The sequence below is a fragment of the Pagrus pagrus genome, assembly GCF_965226575.1.
Source record: "Pagrus pagrus genome assembly, chromosome: 21".
Classification (NCBI taxonomy): domain Eukaryota; kingdom Metazoa; phylum Chordata; class Actinopteri; order Spariformes; family Sparidae; genus Pagrus; species Pagrus pagrus.
The window spans coordinates 11,795,527-11,816,399 of NC_140208.1; the positions used below are offsets into that span (position 1 = coordinate 11,795,527).

The 20,873-nt window shown below is 40.9% G+C and overlaps 1 protein-coding gene across 1 annotated transcript in view; it reads left to right on the forward strand.

Annotated features, from left to right (window-relative positions):
• The first annotated feature begins 1,670 nt into the window (after window positions 1–1,670).
• The window catches only part of atrnl1b (attractin-like 1b), a 73,478-nt gene continuing 54,275 nt past the window's right edge, over window positions 1,671–20,873 (forward strand). Inside the window, exons 1-17 of the mRNA XM_084341418.1 lie at window positions 1,671–2,830; window positions 6,884–6,967; window positions 7,789–7,902; window positions 8,366–8,494; window positions 8,793–9,001; window positions 11,103–11,277; window positions 12,603–12,690; window positions 13,168–13,429; window positions 14,503–14,686; window positions 14,825–14,979; window positions 15,396–15,480; window positions 15,740–15,954; window positions 16,192–16,310; window positions 16,686–16,818; window positions 18,957–19,144; window positions 20,306–20,519; window positions 20,627–20,818. Coding sequence (XP_084197544.1) covers window positions 2,580–2,830; window positions 6,884–6,967; window positions 7,789–7,902; window positions 8,366–8,494; window positions 8,793–9,001; window positions 11,103–11,277; window positions 12,603–12,690; window positions 13,168–13,429; window positions 14,503–14,686; window positions 14,825–14,979; window positions 15,396–15,480; window positions 15,740–15,954; window positions 16,192–16,310; window positions 16,686–16,818; window positions 18,957–19,144; window positions 20,306–20,519; window positions 20,627–20,818 — 2,797 coding nt within the window. The 5' untranslated portion in view covers window positions 1,671–2,579. The remainder of the gene's footprint in view (window positions 2,831–6,883; window positions 6,968–7,788; window positions 7,903–8,365; window positions 8,495–8,792; window positions 9,002–11,102; window positions 11,278–12,602; window positions 12,691–13,167; window positions 13,430–14,502; window positions 14,687–14,824; window positions 14,980–15,395; window positions 15,481–15,739; window positions 15,955–16,191; window positions 16,311–16,685; window positions 16,819–18,956; window positions 19,145–20,305; window positions 20,520–20,626; window positions 20,819–20,873) is intronic.

Below are 20,873 nucleotides of genomic sequence, written 5' to 3' on the forward strand. Positions count from 1 at the left end.
AAATGTATGTTTTTAATGCCATTTTGTGACCACTGCTGACCCTCCTCAGTTTGCCTGCACAGTGTCAGAGGTTACAGACAGAAATTCAAAACTTTTACCGTTATTGTCACACCTGATTGCATCATGACAACCTGTACATCACGCTCACTTCACATTATACTGTCACTTTTTGGGTTGGTGATTTGAGCCGAGTGTTTTACACAATGTTTCAGAACGTTGTCACAAACTAACGCAGCTGAAGATGCCAGACTCCATCTGCCATATTGCACCACCATCTGTATGATAGACAGAAACAGAAGCACTTCTCAGATTATCTGACATAAGTGCAGACTCCACCAAAGCCCTGATCCGTCAGACTCCTCAGCTCTGCAGCCGGCATCACCCTGACAAGCCTCATCCAAAACAAAGATAAGTGCTCTCTCAGAGAGATGTATTGCTGATGTTCGGATAGAGTCAGAGCAGAGGCTTCTCAAACACATGAACGATAAGAGATTTTAATAAAGAGCGCCTGTCACTCCTTGACCTTGTCACTGAATGTTTTTTCCCCAACCGACAGTGTCAGTTATGTGTAATTTCCTGAGATGTGTCAGGACCTCAAGTAGGAAGAGAGCATAATAAACGGACTCTGTCACGGTCCTGTCATTTCAGTTTCATCTTATTTGTGTTCTGCATTCGCTCTGTGGTGTCTCTTGCTCTGTTTCCCACCTGTGTTATTGTGCTCCTCACCAGCCTGCTGTTCCTCCCACACCTGCACTGCATCACCTTATAAAATGAAAATACACTGGTAGATAGAGAATAAATAAACATTAACTTAATGCTTTTCTAGCTTCAGAAAACAAATCAAACGGAGAAACAATAAATAATAATAATAAAACAAACAAACAGTTAGTTTATTTAACAAAGCACAATTAAATATACCTCTCCAAAGTATTCTCTGTATGACTTTAAGGAAGATGTTATGAGTTATTACCCCTGTATCCTACTGAATCTTTTTAATATTTTAAGGTCAAAGGTCAAGGATAATTAGGGCAAAATGTGCTAAATCTGTGTATGTGGATTTGTGTGTATTTATTTGTAAATATTTGTATTTATATTTCAGAATATTAACGTTAAATGTATTCTCTGTACGACTTTGAGTAAGATATAATGAGTTATTACTCCTGTATCTTACTGAATCATTTTAATATTTTAAGCCCAAAGGTCAAGGGCAAAGTGTTGCTAAATGTGTGTACATGGTCTTGTGTGTAGCCTATATATTTGTAAATATTTTGTATTAATATTTCAAATTTGTTAATATTTGTATTTATATATCAGATTTTTAAATATTTTTTATATATTTCAGATTTGTATTTATTTTTCAGAATTGTAAATATTTGTATTTATATTTCAGATGTGTAAACATTTGTATTTATATTTCAGATTCGTAAATATTTGTATTTATATATCAGATTTTTTAAATATTTTTTATATATTTCAGATTCGTAAATATTTTTATTTATATCTCAGAATTGTAAATATTTGTATTTACATTTCAGATCCGTAAATATTGTTATTTATATATCAGAATATAAACGTTAAATGCCGCATAGCAGAGTTTGGTGGGTTTTCGACACTGTCCCTTTAAATAGAACCCGCTCCCAGTGCGCGTGCGCACCCTGTGTTTAGTTTTCTCCAACCTGAGGAACTGTCTAGTGTCGCTGCGCTAGCAAACCCATCGCTGCCAGTTCTTGTCATGTTTTGAAAGCAGCAGCGGAGCTTTTTTCCACACTGGAATACGAGACGACAACACCACACAAGACAGCCAGCGAAGTCTACTTGCCGGAGGGTGCTTGAATTCCCGTGGAAATTGACCGGCGGGATCAACAACAGTTCAAAGTACTCGCTCAGTGCCCCCCAGTCGGCAGGGATAGCCTTCCAGTTCCCACATCCATGTTGACTGCGGCAGCCTTCGCGCTGGGTCCAGGGCTACAAACACCGCATCCCCTTTGTTCTTCTGCGGGCAAGATCCGTCTGAACTGTCGCGGCTTGTGGAGGCACCGCTGTATGCTACAATGCACATCCCCTGTTCCAGTCTGAGGGATTGTTTACGCGTTAAAATGGCTGCTGAAATGGCATTTGGAAGAGAGTGGTCTTGAATCAATGCAGCAACGTTACATTACCTAGTCAGAGGCCAAAACTGTAAATAAGCTACCTTATCTGACATTGTCGAGTTACGGTATCGGACGAGTTAGCTGCTCGGATAGGTTTTTTTTTAATATTGATGCTCGGCTTCTTCTTTTTCTGTAGCTTCTTCCAACAAGAGGTAGGCTGAATACGTCCCACTCCACATCTATGCATGCGGTTAAACAAGCCGCTTTTAAAAACACTCAGCTAGCTAACGTCGCTTTTCTCTTAGCCGTTATCGTCCAAAGCTTCCCGAGCGGGCCAAGCTAAGTTCAATTTAAGTATGCATAACACTACACGAATATGCAGGACTTCTTTGTTATAATAGAAACAGCCTGAGTAGCCGAGGCTCTCTCCCAAAAGCAGACCTAAAGGCCCCGGTCTTTCACTCGGCTCGCTCCGACCTGGAAAGAAAAATGGATCCTGGGGGGGAATGTAAGACCAAACTCTTCCTCTTTGGACCCAAACTAGCCACCCACAGCCACCTGCGGGGTATCAACAGATACTTGGTGGTGTACGTTTTGTTTTACTTCGTACTGTTCACTCACGCCTCCCCGGCGAAACCGTGCGACAAGAACTGCCTCTCTGGAAAATGTATCAACGGATCCTGCATCTGTGATCGAGGATGGGTCGGAGACCAGTGCCAGCACTGCCAGGGGAGGTTCAAGTAAGTGGCCGTGAAGTGTATCATTCACTCAAATCGGCATCCGATTGTGATTGTGAGCCTCATTGTGCTCAGAGGTCTCATGATGTTCACTTTGAAAATGTTCACCCCCCCCCCCCCAAAAAAAAATAGGCTGATGCAGCAGTAGTTGATCCAGCATCAGTGTCAGTAGAGATCATTGGCCCTCAGCAAACAGACCTGTGTGACTGTGCAGCCAGCTGTTTTGGAGATGGATGTGGAAAAAAAAAAAGTGACATGAATGACACTGGCGAAACCTTTGTAAACACTGTCTGGAAAAAAGCTGTTGCTCATATATTCTTGAATGAGTGGATTTGCAGAGTCGAAGATGGTTATCGAGGCCGGTTATCAGCATTTTCCGATCATCGGTATAGGTGATTTTTCTGTCAGATTGCTGATAAATTAAACTAAATCAAAAAGGTCCTACTTTGGCTCTGGTTGCGCATCCTCTCACACAATGTTCCACTCACAGCATTATCTGATTGGTCACATGTCATGATTATTTGGCCCATAATCAATTAAATAATCTGAATCTGCAAAGTAACTAGTAACTAAATGTATTAAGTAAATGTAGAGGAGAGAAAGTATATGTAGCAGAAAATGGAAGTACATCAAACTTGAACATTACTTGAGTTAAATTGTACTTTGGTTTATTTAACCACTGGTTGTTTGAAATTTTAACACACAGAATTAAATTTACGGTTCCCTTTTTTTACTTTTCAGCCTCCGTGATTTCTAATAATCGGTATCAGTATCAGCCCTGGAAAAAGCCATATCGGTCGACCCCTAGTAAAAGTATTTTTCCTGCAGTGATCCCTCAAATGTGGTAACCAAACACTTGTGAGAAAGATATGTAAAGGAGGCAGGATACTTTACATCCATCCATTCATTCATTCAGCTGTAGGAGATCCCAACATGGGGCGAGCGGCGGATATTTTACAGTAAACTTTAATTGTCTAAAATTAAATCAGTGCACCAGAACAGCTGATACTGCCAGTATATGTGCTGTTACCAATATATCTGTGATACGATAATATCGGTCGACATTTGCACATTTTTTTGTATTTAAAAAAAAAGTTTCTAACCTGTAGTTTATTCACAGCTGAGGGTGAGGAGGGCTCGGATGGAAAATGGAGGATTTAATATTGTTTGGTCCTCAAGTCCACACAGTGTGGCGCTACCCTGCAGCAGTTTGACGGCATGACCTTGACAACAACTTGCTGTTCTTCTTCAAGTCTGTTCTTATTGGCAAAATACAAACCAATTCTAGAGGAGCATCCTGCCACTTCACTGTACCGAAGTGTGGAGATGCTGGGCTTCTTAACTCCTTACAAGCAATTTGGCTTCATATCATCAGGTCCATTTATCGACTTTAATTTTAACTGATAAAATAAAAAACCAACCGGCCCATTATTTATCGTGCATCACTATTAATTTGGTATTAAAAAAAACGTCAGAGACAAAGCTCATCCTAAAACCTCAAGGTGACTTATTGATCAAATTGCTTGTTGCAATCAAAGCGATTCAGTTTATTATGACTGAAGGCAAGCACAAGCAACAAATTAATTCATTTCTTTCATTTTAGACTCTGGAACTAAATAATGTTTGGTATTTTAATTGGAAAATTGACTTAGCGATTAATAAAAAAATGCTAATTAAATTGTGGTTTTATGAGTAATTGAGTATCCCTCAGTCCATCAGTTGTGTTCACTCAAGTGCCAAACTTTCATTTTAGCTTGCACAATCCAGTCTGTACAACTGAGCGTGAACCAGACAACCAAGACTCAAACATGCGCTGTTATATTGACTTACAGCCCGATGCGTTTGCATTGATTCCAAATAAAATCCTTATACAAATAAATTGCTTTTGCTTTTGCCAGACAGAGGAGCCTACAGTGGCTATAAAAACATCTGCAACTAATTGATTTTGCATGTGCCCCGAAGCATTTGTGGTAGTACAACAAATGTCTTTTGTTCTTAAATTGGAAGAATATGCCTTGTTGACATGGACAGGCAGATGCCATGACCTCCCTAAGAGATGCAGTGAGTTAAAGATTGTGTGCACATAGGTAGTAGTTTGGAAACAATGGCAAGTGACCAAAGAGTCAAACTGGACTATAATGATAATGTTCATCGTGTCTGCGACTCTTGACAGGAGCATCTAATGGCTTTCCAGTACACCTGAGGTGCACTCTGTGGCCCGGAAGTGCTTTGATCACAGTAATCACCATCACTCCTGATGTGTCTGAGGTTTTGTTTGGGTTGTCACCAGGCATGTTGTCAGGCAATAACCTCCAATCAGCCAGAGACAAAACTACTGTCTGAAATGTCAGAATTTAACTTGTTGCATCTCTGTAATGGATATGCAGTGCACCCTGGTTAAAGGATAAATTCACCCAGAAATCAAATTTCCATCATTATCTACCCACCGCCATGCTGATGGAAAGTCAGGTGAAATTTCATTGTTCACAAAACATTTCTTGCGCTTCACAGCATCACAGCGTTGCAGAACAATTCTAATCAACTGAAGTAGATGGGGAGATTAAATGGCTTCATACAGCTGGTCCGGCCTAATCCAAGTCAGGGAAGCCTTGAGTCCCCAAATTGATTTCAAAGGAAGTTATTTACACCCTTTATTTGCCAAAATATACACTTCAGTAGTGTGCACCCCATCTGAAGTGGGAGCACTAGCTTGGCTGTGCATCTTTTCAAATCACTTTATTATCTTAGGGCTTCCAAAGCCAGACGAGCTGTATGAAGCTGTTTTTTTTAATTTATTTTAATGTTATTATTTTATTTATTTATTGGTTGTTTCTTTTTGCCATGCTGTTTGTGTTTTGTGGATGATGAAACTTCACCTGTCTTTCCTTCTGCATGGGGGTAAGAAGATAATGACTGAATTTTAATTTTTATACTCTTTCAATTAACTGTAAACGAGCAAATCTTGTTTTGATGTGTTGTAGTGTCTGATTTTAACTCTAGAAGGGATCACAGTACGTAACAAACAAGCTGCTTGATGCGTTCAGGAGAGTCCAAGTACAGCATTCAAAATTCTCCATTTTTTGGACGTCTGCACAGCCCTGGCTCGTTTCTGTTAATATTATTTGCATGCTGTTGGGTGTTAAACTGTAAGTGTTCACCTTTATCAATCAGTAGAACTCGTAATCTAACTGTAGTAGCTGTAAAAATGAGTGAGTAGTAAACAAAGACCGTGTTTTGGTAAATACTTCAAGGCATATATATCTTTAGGAGATTATAACACATATGTGGTCCATTATACTGTCAAAACCTATAGATTGAAAGTAATCCTATATCATGTTATACATCTAAAACATCTGCCAGGGGACATAAAGGGGAATACAGTCTAGTTCCTGCCTGTGTTACTACTCAGACCACCCACGAGAGCCCAGTAAGCATTTGTGAAGTCAAAAATTAAAAGAACCAGCAACTCATTTTGTGGATTCATGAAGTAGTTGTTCAAACTTTGACATCCTAATGAGTCTTATCATTGCACAATCTGTCGCAAACCAGAAAACACATATTTCTAGGTAATGTGTCTCCTCATCGTGTTCAGTTCTCTCAGAGTGTGATCGCACAGTCTGTAGGCGGTATACACTCATCTCCTGTGACATACGGGACAGTGATGGATGTCCATTTTAAAGTCATCTGTCATTGTGACACGGCACTGTGGTGTTTTCCCCGTGAAGAAAACTTTGTTGAAAACTGTTTCCAGTATCAGACTTGAGACAGAAAAGAGCACGGGAACCTTTTAAAGAGACAGCTGATCAAACCTTTAGGTTGGCAGGGACTGACCTTGGGCCGACTGCCAGCTTTTTCTGCATCTTATCTTGAATCTTAGGAAGTGAAAGCAGTGTGTGTGACACTTTGATCTCTCGGTGAAGGTCCTCTGTCTGTCCTGTAGCTACCGCAACAAATTAGATGATTACTTGTGACCAATGATACTCTTGTTTCCTCATTTTAATGGCTTTCACGTGTAGCTGGAAGACACTTCATGGTTTCTTTCTTTCTTTCTTTCAGGTTGACGGAGCCCTCAGGATACCTCACCGATGGTCCAATCAACTACAAATACAAAACAAAGTGCACCTGGCTCATTGAGGGCTAGTAAGTACTTTTTATAACTCAGTATGTTCTAATGAAGCAAAGCACACACGATTGAATTTAATTATACAGTGTAAACTGATTAATGCAATCAAATCAAGCCGATCAGCATCTCCGCAGAAGGAAGTATGCTTTTGTTGCTTACACAATATAATTTAAAGCCGGGTCTAGCTTTGTGAGGCTCGGACTGTTTTGAGGCGCTGCTACTGCTACATTTTAATCAGCAATGATTCAGAGATGGGAAGCAGACTGTTCCCGTTGATGCTTTTAATTGTCATGGCAACCCCGGTCACTATGAGGACAGAGCCGTTGGGAAACTTTCTAACCAGGATGGAAAGAGAGGGCAGCATCATTCTATGAATATTAACACGCATTTGTCTCTTTTACAATATACTGAGCAGTAAACTCCAAATTTAACTGTTTTTATCCTCTTTATCAATTTATCCTCGTGTCTTTTGGTGATGTGATAATCTGTATCCAGTGTTTAATTTATTTATGAAGCTTGAAGGATAAAAAAAAGATTCCGACTCATGTAACAGGAACATTTCCAATAGCTTATTTACTTTGATGATATTCAAATCTGTGTTCGAAAACATCAAAAGCTATGAATGTACAAAAATACAGTATTTCCTGAAGTATGTTTATGAGCATGTTGTTTTTTCTACAGTTAAACTATAATTCCAGTGTTGTGCGCCTGAGTGCTCCAGCTATTGGAATTGAGGCCTGCATGTCTGAATCTTGCAGTGACTTGGAACAAAACTGTGTACTTAGTTCAAATGTTTATCCAGGAAACCTAAACAATGTCTCATTTGTGTCCTCTGCAGTCCAAATGCTGTTCTTCGGCTAAGATTTAACCACTTCGCCACAGAATGTAGTTGGGACCACATGTACATCTATGATGGCGACTCGATATATGCTCCTCTGGTGGCTGTTTTCAGGTGAGATGCTCCAAAGTGCTGTACTGTGTATTTTTACTTGCATTTTTAACCGTTTAGTCTAGTTTTTTATTTTATTTTGTTCTTTTAACTCTTTTCTTTTTTACTTAAAATCTTTTTTTAAAAACTTACTTGATGTTTTTTACTCGGGAGTTACATTTTATGTTTGACTTGTGCTATATAAATTAAGTTTGATAGATTGATTATACTGATGTCTTATACTGCAGTATATCACAAGTGAGTATCTATCAATATAGATACAAAAAGTGATATAAATAAGTGCTTCTTTAAAGAGACAAGGAATATATCACTTAAATTGGTTAATCGGTTAACTTTATTGTTTAATGTACTCTTTATTGAACATAGCATCTGTCTTCTCTTTCTGATTGAGCAGACAGTTGTGGGTCTGTTATTATAACTCGTGACTAACAAGTGATGGCAATTAATTTTCTGCTTTTCTCTACAGCGGTCTCATTGTGCCAGAGATACGAGGAAATGAGACGGTTCCTGAGGTTGAGACGACTTCAGGCTACGCACTACTACACTTTTTCAGCGATGCTGCCTATAACCTGACAGGATTTGAAATATTTTACTCGTAAGTGGCCAGGCTCTGCACTTACAACATAATAAAACCTCACTTTTAAATAAGTAAAAGTATTTTTGGTGTTGCCATGTTCATTTATTTCTCCAAGCTGTTGATCAATGGTGGCTTAAAATCCATTGCAACAGTCACTATTAATGACCCGCTCAATCGTTTTTCATTTATTACCAGTTTTTACCCTTCTCATCTTTGCCAGACGCTAGATGATCCTCATTAATCCTCCTCTGTCTCCAGCTAAACGTCCAAAATAGTGCATACAGTATTGGCTAAATGAAAACACTTTTCTGTTCAGGATCAACTCTTGTCCCAATAACTGCTCCGGCCACGGGAAGTGCACGCCTGGCAACTCGGCCGCCAGCAGAGTGTACTGTGAATGTGACAAGTATTGGAAAGGCGAGGCCTGCGACATCCCTTACTGCAGGAACAACTGCGGCAGCCCAGACCACGGCTACTGCGACCTCACCGGGGAGAAGCTGTGTGTCTGCAACGAAAGCTGGCAAGGTAAGCTCCACAACACCCAACAGGTGTATGTAAACCTTCAGATCCAAAAGAATGGCTTCTAGATATGATGTGTATGTATGATATGTTGAGTCTCATCCCCAGGCCGTCAAATATTGACGTTTTGGATTGGCGGCTGGGGTCAGATGTCAATCAACTATCTTTTTTACGGAAGTTACATTTTGTTGTTAAAACAATGAAGACAATGGGTTCTTCTAAATACTCTGTTTTGTGCCTCCTTGTCTTCTCTCTCCCCCATCCTCCTGGCAGCGACCCAGAAATCGATCTCAGTGCATCATATTTAAGGATGTTGCAATTCCTAAAATGCTTCTTGAGGAGAGAGGAGGTTTTCGTAGAGGAGTTGTGAGCAAGGATGCACAGGTGTACCTTTTGCGGAAGTTGCTTAGCTGACATCACTATAAAAAACGGCTCCGAAGCACAGGCAACTCATTTTGTTGAATGCCTGTTGCCTTGAGATCTCTCTCCTCGTGTCTCCCCCTCACCCCGTTTGCTTTAATCTAAAGTGGGAGGGACTAAGAGGTGAGGAGAGGAGAAGAGGAAAGGAATGTTTAAACCAATAAATGAGGAGGGGAGCAACTCCCATGATGTCACGCTACTGTTATGTTTTGATTAAGAGACCCCGAGTGGTTTAAGGCAGGACACCACAAGTGAGCTGGGTAAAGACTTTAAATAATAGATATCACCATGATATTTCCCCAGTTCATTAGTTACTTTAGCAAATTATTTTTACATGCAAATGACGCATAATTTAATAAAATCTACACTAATTTGCATACATTTACAGAATAGAAATTTGAACATTGGGCAAAGCCACTTTCATAAGTCTTGTTTCATTTTGTTTACATAGTAGAGACAAAGGTTTTTACAGAGAGAATTATGTTTATCTCTTTTATAACTTCATAAATCAGAAAATACTGCCATAAAAATATTCATTTGATATTTAATTTTTGGAACAAAATTTCATATTAATCAGGCTATAAATGGTATAGGAATAAACCCTTCTGTAAAAATGTGGGAGAAAGAGGTAGCAGTACTGCTACTGGTGTCCCTCAACCCACCCGTGCTCATAAAAGTGAATATTTCAAAGAAAGAGAGGAAATGTAAGTCTTCCTCTCTTTTTTTAAAGTATATCCTCTGTAAAAGTGTTCAGAATATTGATAGAGGTGAAATGAATATAAAATATGAAAGTGCTACTGAAGTATAGACTCCTGGCTAGAAGTGTGAAAGAAAACTAATTTTGAAAAAAATAAATAACTCATGGATATCACCATGAAACGTAAACTCTAGTTGATTACCTGCATTAAGATAATAGTTTTTTGTATCACAAGTTTTCTGAAATGTTATGTTTAAATACGCATATAAGGAATTATCAAATTAAATGAACGTCCAGAACAGAAATCTGACCTAAAACAATGTTTTTGCCTGCCAAGTCTGGCTTTAAAGTATCCAAACCAAGTAGAAATACAGCGTTGGGAGATCATAAAAACATCTTAATGAAGTATTTTTTTGTTTCACCACATTCAAAACACTGAGCGATGTATCATGTGTAACACTTTATAATCACCGTATTGTAAAATGCTGCCGCCCCTCCCATGTATGCTGTGGTGATTATGCAGGAAGATGTAATGAAGGATGTGTTAGCAGACAAGTGTGAACAGCTGTGTCGTGTTGTCATAATGCTGATCAGTAACACGGCGATAAGCCCCGTGACACTGCGTTATTATGTGCCTCCAGCTGGAGGGAGGCGAATGCTTTCACGTGATGAAACTTGACAGAATCATTAGCCGAGGCATGCGCTTTTTCAGCGCGGCCCTCACTCACACAGTGTAGCGTGTTCACACCTCCCTGCCTGTCGTGTTCATTTAATAAGTCATGCTTATGTTTATGTTCGAGAGCTGCATCTGCACTCCTCAAAGTTTCACTGAGTGGGTGCTGAAAAATTCCATCCTAAAAGAGGTTCAGCATCAGATAAATGCGTTTTTTTGTTTTAAAAATAGTGCAGCTATGAGTAAACTTTTAATAAGCTTGTTTTATTTTCAACATGAGCCCTGTGTTAAAAAATCTTTCTCATCCTGTCTTGTAGGCCCAGACTGCTCTCTGACTGTACCTTCAACCGAGTCCTTCTGGGTCCTACCGAGCGTCAAGCCCTTCGGCACGTCACTCGCCAGAGCTTCCCATAAGACCGTGGTGCAGGAGAAGGTCATGTGGGTGGTAGGAGGATACACCTTCAACTACAGCTCCTTTCAGATGATCCTCAAGTAAGTCAGAGCACAGTGTGTTTGGATTTTTCCACGAGTTTAATATCTGCATACAGCTTAATAGACAGCATTGTCCATTCATATACAGTTCACAGTTGTTTATTTTTAACTCCATTACAGAAGCAATGTGTGAGATATGTCCAGAATTTTAGTTTAAAACTTTCAAAAAATGAACTAACATTATCAACAGATTGTGAAGAAACAACAGTGTTGACATTATTTCAAAGACATCTCTGTACTGTGTTGCAGAGATGTCTACTGAAGTTAGCATGCTGAACAGCTAGCCAGGGCCTGTCCCTTATCCTAATACCACTTTGTACCACAGGAGATGATAGTTTGATATCCCTTGTAGTTTGAAAATAAGTGGTAATAAATGATGGAGCTGCTCTCTGCGTTGGGGCTGTCAGTCCTGTAAGTGCTGGGATTTGTTATTCACATGACACAAAGGCCGTTTGTTACTTTCAGGCAGCACACACTCATGTGGAACTCAGCGTGACAGAGTAAAACAAACTCAGTGCTTTAACTAATATGAACTGTGTTGGGCTAGAATCGGGTTCGGACATAAAAAAACAGAACACCTGTCACGTTTTGATTGTGCTTGGTTACCACTCTCAGAAAAATGCTGCGCTGTAGTTTGTAATGGGTTTTGTGGTCTGAGGAAGGAGTGTTCTTTTAATGGAGGGGGAAACTATCTTCAGTGTGGACAAGTCCAAAGTCCTGACCATTACTTTGAATGCTTGAAAGCAAACAACTACCAACAGAGGACGTGTAGAAAAGCTTGTGGCTACCCAAAATACAAGTTGTCAGGCAAGTCCCTTAAGAAAAACCCGACCCAGTATTAGAGCTACCTTTTTGACTTTGTGACAAGTGTAGGAGTTAAGGTTTCCACAGTGTGCTGTGTAGGTGCACTCACTTAGATAAAATACAGATTTAGCATCCAGGGTACTCTGCAGATAAAATTCAGAAGTAACTTCTCTGCTGAGTCATATCCTGGCTCTGAGTTAACTGACAGTTTTGTCTTCATTACCTGGACGGGCTCTCTCCATCTGCTCTGTGTTTGTTCTTCATCAGGTGGAAATCAGTTGGAAAATTGATGCAGGGCTCCAATAGTAGTTTGAATAAACAGCCAATGTGTGACGACACGACCAGGTGTCCTGTGAACACTCGGTTTCCTGTGTTTGTAATCTGCAGCTAAACAAAATAATTGTTTGTAGCTGGAAGACTAAAGTGGTATCTTTGGCATGAAGGAAACTGCTCTGTTTTGTGTGCCTTGTATACCCATTTTCATACTCAGACGCTTAACATTGTGTTGCTTTGCTTTGCAGCTACAACCTGGAGAGTGGCATCTGGAACACAGTTCCCATCAACAGTGGCCCTGTGCCAAGATACGGCCACTCGCTTGCCGCCTACCAGGTAAACACACATAGATATGCCTCGACCTCTCTGGGTACAGAGAATATTTCGAAAACTGTTAGCAAGAGTGAGGGAGATTAGTCTGGGTGAAAAAGCATTAAAATATTATCACAACAAAGGAAGCCTCAACTGGCACTTTGAAAGGGAAATTGCTTATTTTCAGTATTCACAAATGTCATCTTTGAAAGAACTACATATTGTAATATATCTTCAAACACACAGCTGAGAGATGTGTTTGCTTTCTCATGTCCATGTATCCATGATTACTGGAAAAAACTAATAACAGAGTAAAGCTCTATAAACTGAACAATAAGTAGATAAAGAAATTTTAATTACAGGCTTTATTGAAATGTCACATTTTATGTCATCATGTTTTGACACTGCCGAGCCTTTTCTTTCACTTTTATTACGGCATGCGTCAGCTTTTCCACACACTTGTTTAAACACGCTAAAGCAAATCCCTCCTCTTCTTTTCAGGATGACATCTACATGTTCGGTGGCAAACTGGAGGCCGGCTGGGGGAACGTGACAGACGAGCTGTGGGCGTTCAACATGCCAAGTCGGACGTGGCAGAGGCGAAACCCCGTGATGGGCCCGCCGGCCCAGGCTCAGATCTACGCAGTGGAGGGTCACTCGGCCCACTGCGCCCTGCTAGACGGGGGCGAGGCCATCATGCTGGTCATCTTTGGCTACTCTCCCATCTACAGCTACATCAGCAATGTTCAGGAGTACAACTTGAGTGAGTCATAGCTTTGAGAGCCAACATCGTGACATTTTAGATTTTAGACTTTTTGTTAAGGCTTTGATGAGAAGCTGATTTTCGGTGTTTGACACAGACTTTCCAGGCAGTTTTAATTGGCAGTAATATGCATATTGATTCCTAATAAGAGGGAAAAGGTTGTCCCACACTAGTTTTTGAATAATGTTTGAATCAAACTGAGCTCCCTTTCAAAGCTACGGACATTAAACTGAGGCCTATCAAATAACTAAAAAAGACCAAATTGTATTATTTATTTTGTGGATACAAGAAGAGGAGACACACTGGCCTGTTTTTGTGTCATTATTAGAAAAATGTTAATTAAAAAAAATGCAGTTATTCCCATGCAAGTGCACACAACAAAACCATGGCTAACCGGGCTGCCAGTCTGTTTTTCGTTTCTGCCAAAGAGTATCAATCAGGAGGCAGCCTGTCTCCAAGTGACGGAAATGTTTCTACCATTAGATTCCAAACATTTGTCAGAGTGTGTGTAAGTCCTTTTAAAAAGTCTTAATATGTCTTCTATTCAGTTTTATAAAAAATGAGGACTAGAGATCCACCATCACTGATACCGATACTGAGGGGCGGGACATTCAGTCAGATCACAGAGTGGTGACTGCAGACAGAGAGAGGATGCTGCATCATAAATGTATTTATTTTATAAGGAAGTGGACACAAAAACTGCTGATACCGATAATCAGAAAAGTGGTGAATAATGGACTAGTCTTAATCATTTAATGGTCTTAAATTTGAGTCTTCATTGCCACAAACATTTCAGTTTTGCATCTTTCAATTTCTTTTTGTCAAAATAAGTCCACACTTCTGATGTCATCTTTAAATCTGATCCTGATCCTGTCTTTTTACGTCATACTTGCACTTAAGAAAAACAGGATTTATCCTAAATTTGATTCAAATCTATCCTTAAAAGGCCTTTAAAGCATTACATGTAAATGTCTGATACCTATAAGCATCCTGATCGAGTTATTTAAAGGATTTTAAGGACATTTTTACATCTGTATTAAATGCTTCCTGTGTGTGTGTGTGTCCATTGTCAGGGTCCAACACATGGTTGGTGCCTGAGACCAAAGGTGCTGTTCCTCAGGGAGGATACGGCCACAGCAGCACGTACGACTCAGCCAGTGGTAGTGTGTATGTTCATGGCGGCTACAAGGCGCTGCCTGCCAACAAATACGGCCTTGTTGATGACCTCTACCGCTACGAAGTTAACACCCGGACATGGTAAGTCAACAAATATACACACGCACCTTACAGTACATATGCTGCCTTCTCTTATTCAGTATGTATTCATGTCTGTGTGTATGACACCGTGTCATATGTCGTCTTGTCTTACTTGCCCTTGTCATGCACATGTTCCAGGTTCATTCTGAGAGAGAGCGGATTTCCTCGGTACCTGCACTCGGCTGCGCTCCTCAGCGGCACGCTGCTCATCTTTGGTGGCAACACGCACAACGACACGTCACTCAGTAACGGGGCCAAGTGCTTCTCTGCCGACTTCCTTGCTTATGACATCGGTAGGACTGGGATTATTCTTGACATCATGCCACTGTGGTTTTATTAGCAACTTGAGCAATGTTTGGTAAATGTCATCCCATTTTTAGCTTGAAAAAATATCTTATAAATAGTTCTTCTCCTATTAATCAAAGTCAAGATTGTTTATGTTGTGAGATGTGTGTGGCTGAAGTGTTTTTGTACATGTGTGTGTTTTTAATGGAACAGTTTTTGAGAGTTGTTAGCCAGTATTAAGTACACATATTTTATAAAGCTAGCTAATAATGCTTCGGTTTTTCCCTCCACTTTAATTATTATTCATATTATTCTCAACAATATTTTACTGCATGCAGGGACAAGATGGAAAGTTTATCTAGATTTGTCTGCTCAGTTAACTAAATAAAATGACAGCTCTGATGTTCCCTTATGTTTTCCTCAGCTTGTGATGAGTGGAGCCTCCTGCCGAAACCAGACCTCCACCGGGACGTCAACCGCTTTGGTCACTCTGCTGTGGTCAGCAATGGGTGAGTCTCTTTCTCTGATAGACTAAAACACACTGGACAGATGCTTCATGCAGTCAAAACAGCTTTTAGTTTTTCAACAAACAAATACTTATGTGTTGCTGATCCTGAAAATGTGACTACGAGTAATATCATTTGGTAAACCAGATTGTTGTGTTGTTGCTGAGTTGTTTTTGTCCCCTTCTGAAGAATTTCATTAAGTGGTGAATGTCTTTCTTTATTTTGTCCCTTACTGTTTACACTCTTATGTTTTCTCCGCCAGGTCCATGTACGTGTTTGGGGGCTTCTCTGGTGTGCTGCTCAACGATGTGCTTGTTTACCGACCCCCCAGCTGCCAGGCCTTCTTGGCAGAGGAGGGCTGCGTAAAGGCCGGCCCAGGGGTGCGCTGCATCTGGAGCAGGGGCCGCTGTCTCCCCTGGGAACCCAGCATGGCTAATGGAAGCCTCCTTCCTGCCCCGTTCTGCCCCACTAAAGCTGGTGAGGAAAACGTCCAAACCTTTTTCTGTACTTTTGATTGCTTTCATTTTGGATTGATTCCTCCTTTGAATGACTGGTGGTTCATGTTTTCCTCGCCTTTTCCACACTTTTCCATAAACTGAGAGTTTGAAAGTAACTTCTTTTCTATCGCTCAGGACTTTTTCTTCTTATAAATGAATACTTCTCATGACCATATCCACTCTCCTGCATTGTTTTTCCTCTCTTTTATCTTTTTAGTCACAGTAGACGAGCGGTGCTTCCGGTTCTCAGACTGTGCCAGCTGTACTGCCAACACTAACGGGTGCCAGTGGTGCGATGACAAGAAGTGCATCTCTGCCTCCAGCAACTGTACCTCTGTGAGTGCTCCAACAGGGGGCGTCAGAGCACTTCTGTTCTCGCTTTCAGCTCGCACACAAACACATACAGTACACTTTTGTAAATGTTTTCTCTTTTGGGATATTGGGGCATATTTAATGTAAATAAATAATCTAAATATTTAAATCAAGAGATAAGTCAGGTTTTAAAGGTTGATTTCGGTGTCTCTGTTTATGTTGATTTAACTAGATTAGGTTACACACTTCCTTGTCGAACAGGACTACTGTGCGTTAGAGGCGAAATATATTTACTTGCATGTGTTTTCCTCACAATTCTACACTTCCTGTTTCACCTTAAATGTAATGCTTGTATTAACCGCTCTCCTGTCTTTTCTGTTGTCTCCTCTCTTTGTGTAGAACGTGAAGAACTTCACCGAGTGCCCGGTGCGGAACGAGCAGGTGTGCAGCAAGCTTGCCAACTGCAAGAGCTGCTCGCTGAATCTCAACTGTCAGTGGGACCAGAATCAGTCAGAGTGCCACGCTTTGCCTGGTGAGAGGATACCTTTTTTATTTGAAAGTTTCAGTCCTCACACGTGCGTGAGAGGCAGATTTTCAGTATCTTGCAGTCAAGGATTTGGCGATTAGGAAACAAAACAAAGATAGATATAATGTTTTGTCTTCTGTATGTAGCCCATAAGGGTCTTGAACAATCGTGAGAGTGAACACCTTGTAAAATAAAACACCCAATTATGTTAAGAGACAATCTTGTGGTCACTGTGATGAACAAGTCCACTGACATTCAGACGCAAAGGGAATATAAAACAAGTTATTCATTGATTTTTTTTTTTTTTTTTTTTTAAATCAAGGATTTGTAGGTTGAATCTCACACTGCACATCAGATTTAGACACAGCATCAGATTTGCAGAGATGTACTTTCAACATGTCATCCTGATGTTGTTTATCAGGTCTGGCAGTACATTTAGTTTGCCTCTCACCCTCTACCCGCCTGCACCCGCATGGTGACTGGGGCTGAATCTGAAGAATTGCTGCTGTCACTTTATCCATAATTTTCAGTTTGTGAAGTCTTGTCGCCTAAAGACTCGGTGCAGCGGTGGGAGTCGCAAATCACATGTGTCTGTGTGTTTGTGATGCCTGAAAGGGAGTCTCGTCGTGATCCGCACACGCACGTCAGCATACACTTGCACACATACATCTGAATGAGCCCCCACTGTATTTCTTTATCAGATGCAGTTATTAACAAGCAATTTGGAGTCCAAAAATCACTCTCCAAGGCAAATAAGTGCTGATAACACCCCTGCTAAATCTGTGACATCCACACACACAACAAACACACACTAGGTTCCAAATCTTGAGGCCCCTGTGGTTTGTAAGAAAGCAGGCTCCCTTCAGTCTGCTTTAATGGCTGTATTCTCAACATGAGGTCTGATTTTCTTAGAGTAGGGCACCCCTTGTTGAGCAGTATTTAATTAATGTTCTGATTTAAAGTGGTTGTAATAAATATTTTTATGACAATGTGAAAACAGTGTGACAGGGGTTGCTTGTAGTACAGAGAGTTATCACCTGAATCTGCAGCTCCCCTCAGGTTTACGCAGCTTTAGAGAGAGTTTCGGCTCATTGTTTACTTTACTATTTTGATTCACTATAGCTGCTCTCATAAACCCCTTTTCCATCAACATGGAACAAGCTCTGGTCTGGACGTGCACCTAATTTTAACTGATTAAGAGAAAAATTTGGCTTCTACCTGGAGCCAAAAGAAAACCAGTTCTCTTTGACCTGTAGTGCAAACTTAAGTGGGCGTGTGTAGGGATTCAAATTTTGCCTGAACAATCACTTATTGGTTAATCATTAACAATATATGAAATATGTTGGACAAAACTGTTTTAACTACTCACATGTTGGATGCAAAATCAGAGTATGGCTACATTAGGAGTTAAAAGAGCAGATAAACACCAAGTTACTTGATTGATAAACTAAGTAACACAAAAATAATGACTTAATCTAGGGACTCCTGCTTAATGATTAATCATTAATATCCTTAGGCGTGTGATTTGCTACGAGTTAGAAAGAGAGGATGGAGAAGTCCAGGGAGAACTTGCTTTTTTTGGGGGGGTTAAAAACAAACATCTGTAATTGCAGAACAAAAGTGAGTAGATTATCAGTGCAAGCTGGGATATTGCTTCTTCTGTTTACTTCCTTTGTGAACCCTCCACTGACGACCCATACTTCATTGCAATGGTTCTGCTCCACTAGTATAAAAGGCGGAATCGTTTGCCGGAAAGCATCAAGGAATGATCCTGAGTGGAACTGGTCCAAGAACCAAAGCTAATTTGGAGGAAAAGGGTACAAGCGTTTTTTTTTAACCCTACAGCAGACATCTGTTGCCTGCAATAAAGCTCTAAAAAACTCACTATATACTTCCCTCTCAGCACCGAACAGCAGACAGATACAGTTAGAGACTAACTGGTGAACATAGTGGAGCATTTAGCAGCTAAAGAGCCAGATATTTCCCTCAAGAGTTGGTGGAGACCAAAAAGCAAAAAGAGAGAGTGAATATTGCGCTTATATCCGCCAGGTGGCCATTAACATGGCTCCAAATGGAAAACAATCCTGCTCTGAAACTGCTGCATGTGTAAATAAGCAACTGATTCACATGTCATCATACTGCAGCCCAGCAGTGTAGCGAGGGTTGGAACCAGGTGGGGGAGGCCTGCCTGAGGATCAACTCCAGCCGTGAGAGTTACGACAACGCCCAACACTACTGCAAGAACCTCAACGGAAACATCGCCTCGCTCACCACCTCCAAACAAGTGGACTTTGTGCTTGAGGAGCTAAAGAAGCTGCAAGAACAAGACAAGGTAAACATAGTTAAGTCAACAAATGAAACAAAGCTGCTAGAATTGTAGTGAAGAGGGAAATATAGACCGTACGTTGTTGTGGACAACATGCCTGCCTTGAATATTGTATACCAAATATATAAAGGTATAATCAGAACCTGGTGTATCGACAGAAGAGAGCAGAGCAGAGAGTTATTATCTGTTCGTCGAGCCTGTCAGTAACAGATGAGTTATGCATTCTGAGATGATTTTCTCCTGATCAGTTTTGTACTTGTGTGCTGCCCTGATTTCTGTCTGATTGCGTCTCTGCTTTTAGCTTGTGAAATTTGTGTCTTTCAACCATTTTTCATCAATTTGTTTTCCACTCGGCTGTGCCACAAACTGTACGGTTTGTTTACGATTATGACGCAGTTTCAAGTAGGTGCCGACGCCAGGCTTTAGTATCTGCAGATACAGTGATAATCACACTTCACTTATTTTTTGTTTTGCCTTGTTTGAACTGTTTTATCCTCTGCTCTATCCTCTATCACAGTTTCTTCTTTATATAACAAACCAGGGCCACATGCTGGCTGTCTCTCCGCAAAGTCGGTGTGTCTCAAAATGTGTCTGTCTGTTTGTTGCATTCGACCGGCCTCGACTTCAAATTTTCAGAGTTACTAGGCTCCATATTCTTCAGTCCAGCTCATAAAATGTAACTCATAACTTCTGATTTGTTCCTACTCCTAACAGCGTCATAATTCAAACCTCTTCATCTTTAATGGAGATGATTAAATACGCTTTTGGGCAAACACACAGTCTGTCATCTCGCCACAGCTACATTTCCCAAAATTGTGGAACCTACTGATGATTTTAGCTTGGTCATGCCTGCTGTGTTTGTGAGGATATCATTTGTTGTCTGTCTGCCGGGTTGAAACTCGCCTGTTTGTTCCAAACACAACCTTGACGTGCCATTTCCCATCATTTTCCGCATTACATTAAAAGTTGAATCCTGAAGGCAAATAAGTAATCATATCTGTGAAATTATTCTCAGTAGACTTTTAATAGCATTCTTGCCTCCCCAGGTGTAAATGCAGTAGCCATTAATTTCTTAAATAGCATGATGGAGCAGAAATGGGGGGCACAGTTTTATCTTACATTTGAATGCCTAGTGGCCTCATAAAGCCCTTCGCCATTTCTCCACAGCGGTTGTCTCCCTGGGTGGGCCTGAGGAAAATCAACGTGTCATACTGGGGCTGGGAGGACATGTCCCCCTTCACCAACAGCAGCCTGCGCTGGCTGCCTGGCGAGCCCAGTGACTCTGGTTTCTGTGCCTACCTGGAGGAGCCTCAGGTGTCCGGACTTAGGGCCAATCCATGCACTGCCACTGCCCACGGCCTCATCTGTGAAAAAGCTACAGGTGAGAGACACGCATACATTCTATATGCTCCATCTGTTTAGAAAAATATTGACATTACACAGGAGTAACAGTCTGATTTGACTCATTATGCTTTCGTTCCTGTCCAGGAAACCCCAATCAGAGTTCCCGTCCATCCTGTAAGAAGCCTTGCTCGCTGCACACCACCTGCACCAACTGCACCAGCCAGGCCATGGAGTGTATGTGGTGCGGCAGTGCACAGCGATGTGTCGACTCCACTGCATATGTCATCTCTTTCCCTTACGGCCAGTGTCTGGAGTGGCAGACTGGAGACTGCGTGGGTAAGTTTCTATATGAGGCTCCTTTGTATAGTCTGGCATTATAAGCTTCCCCATA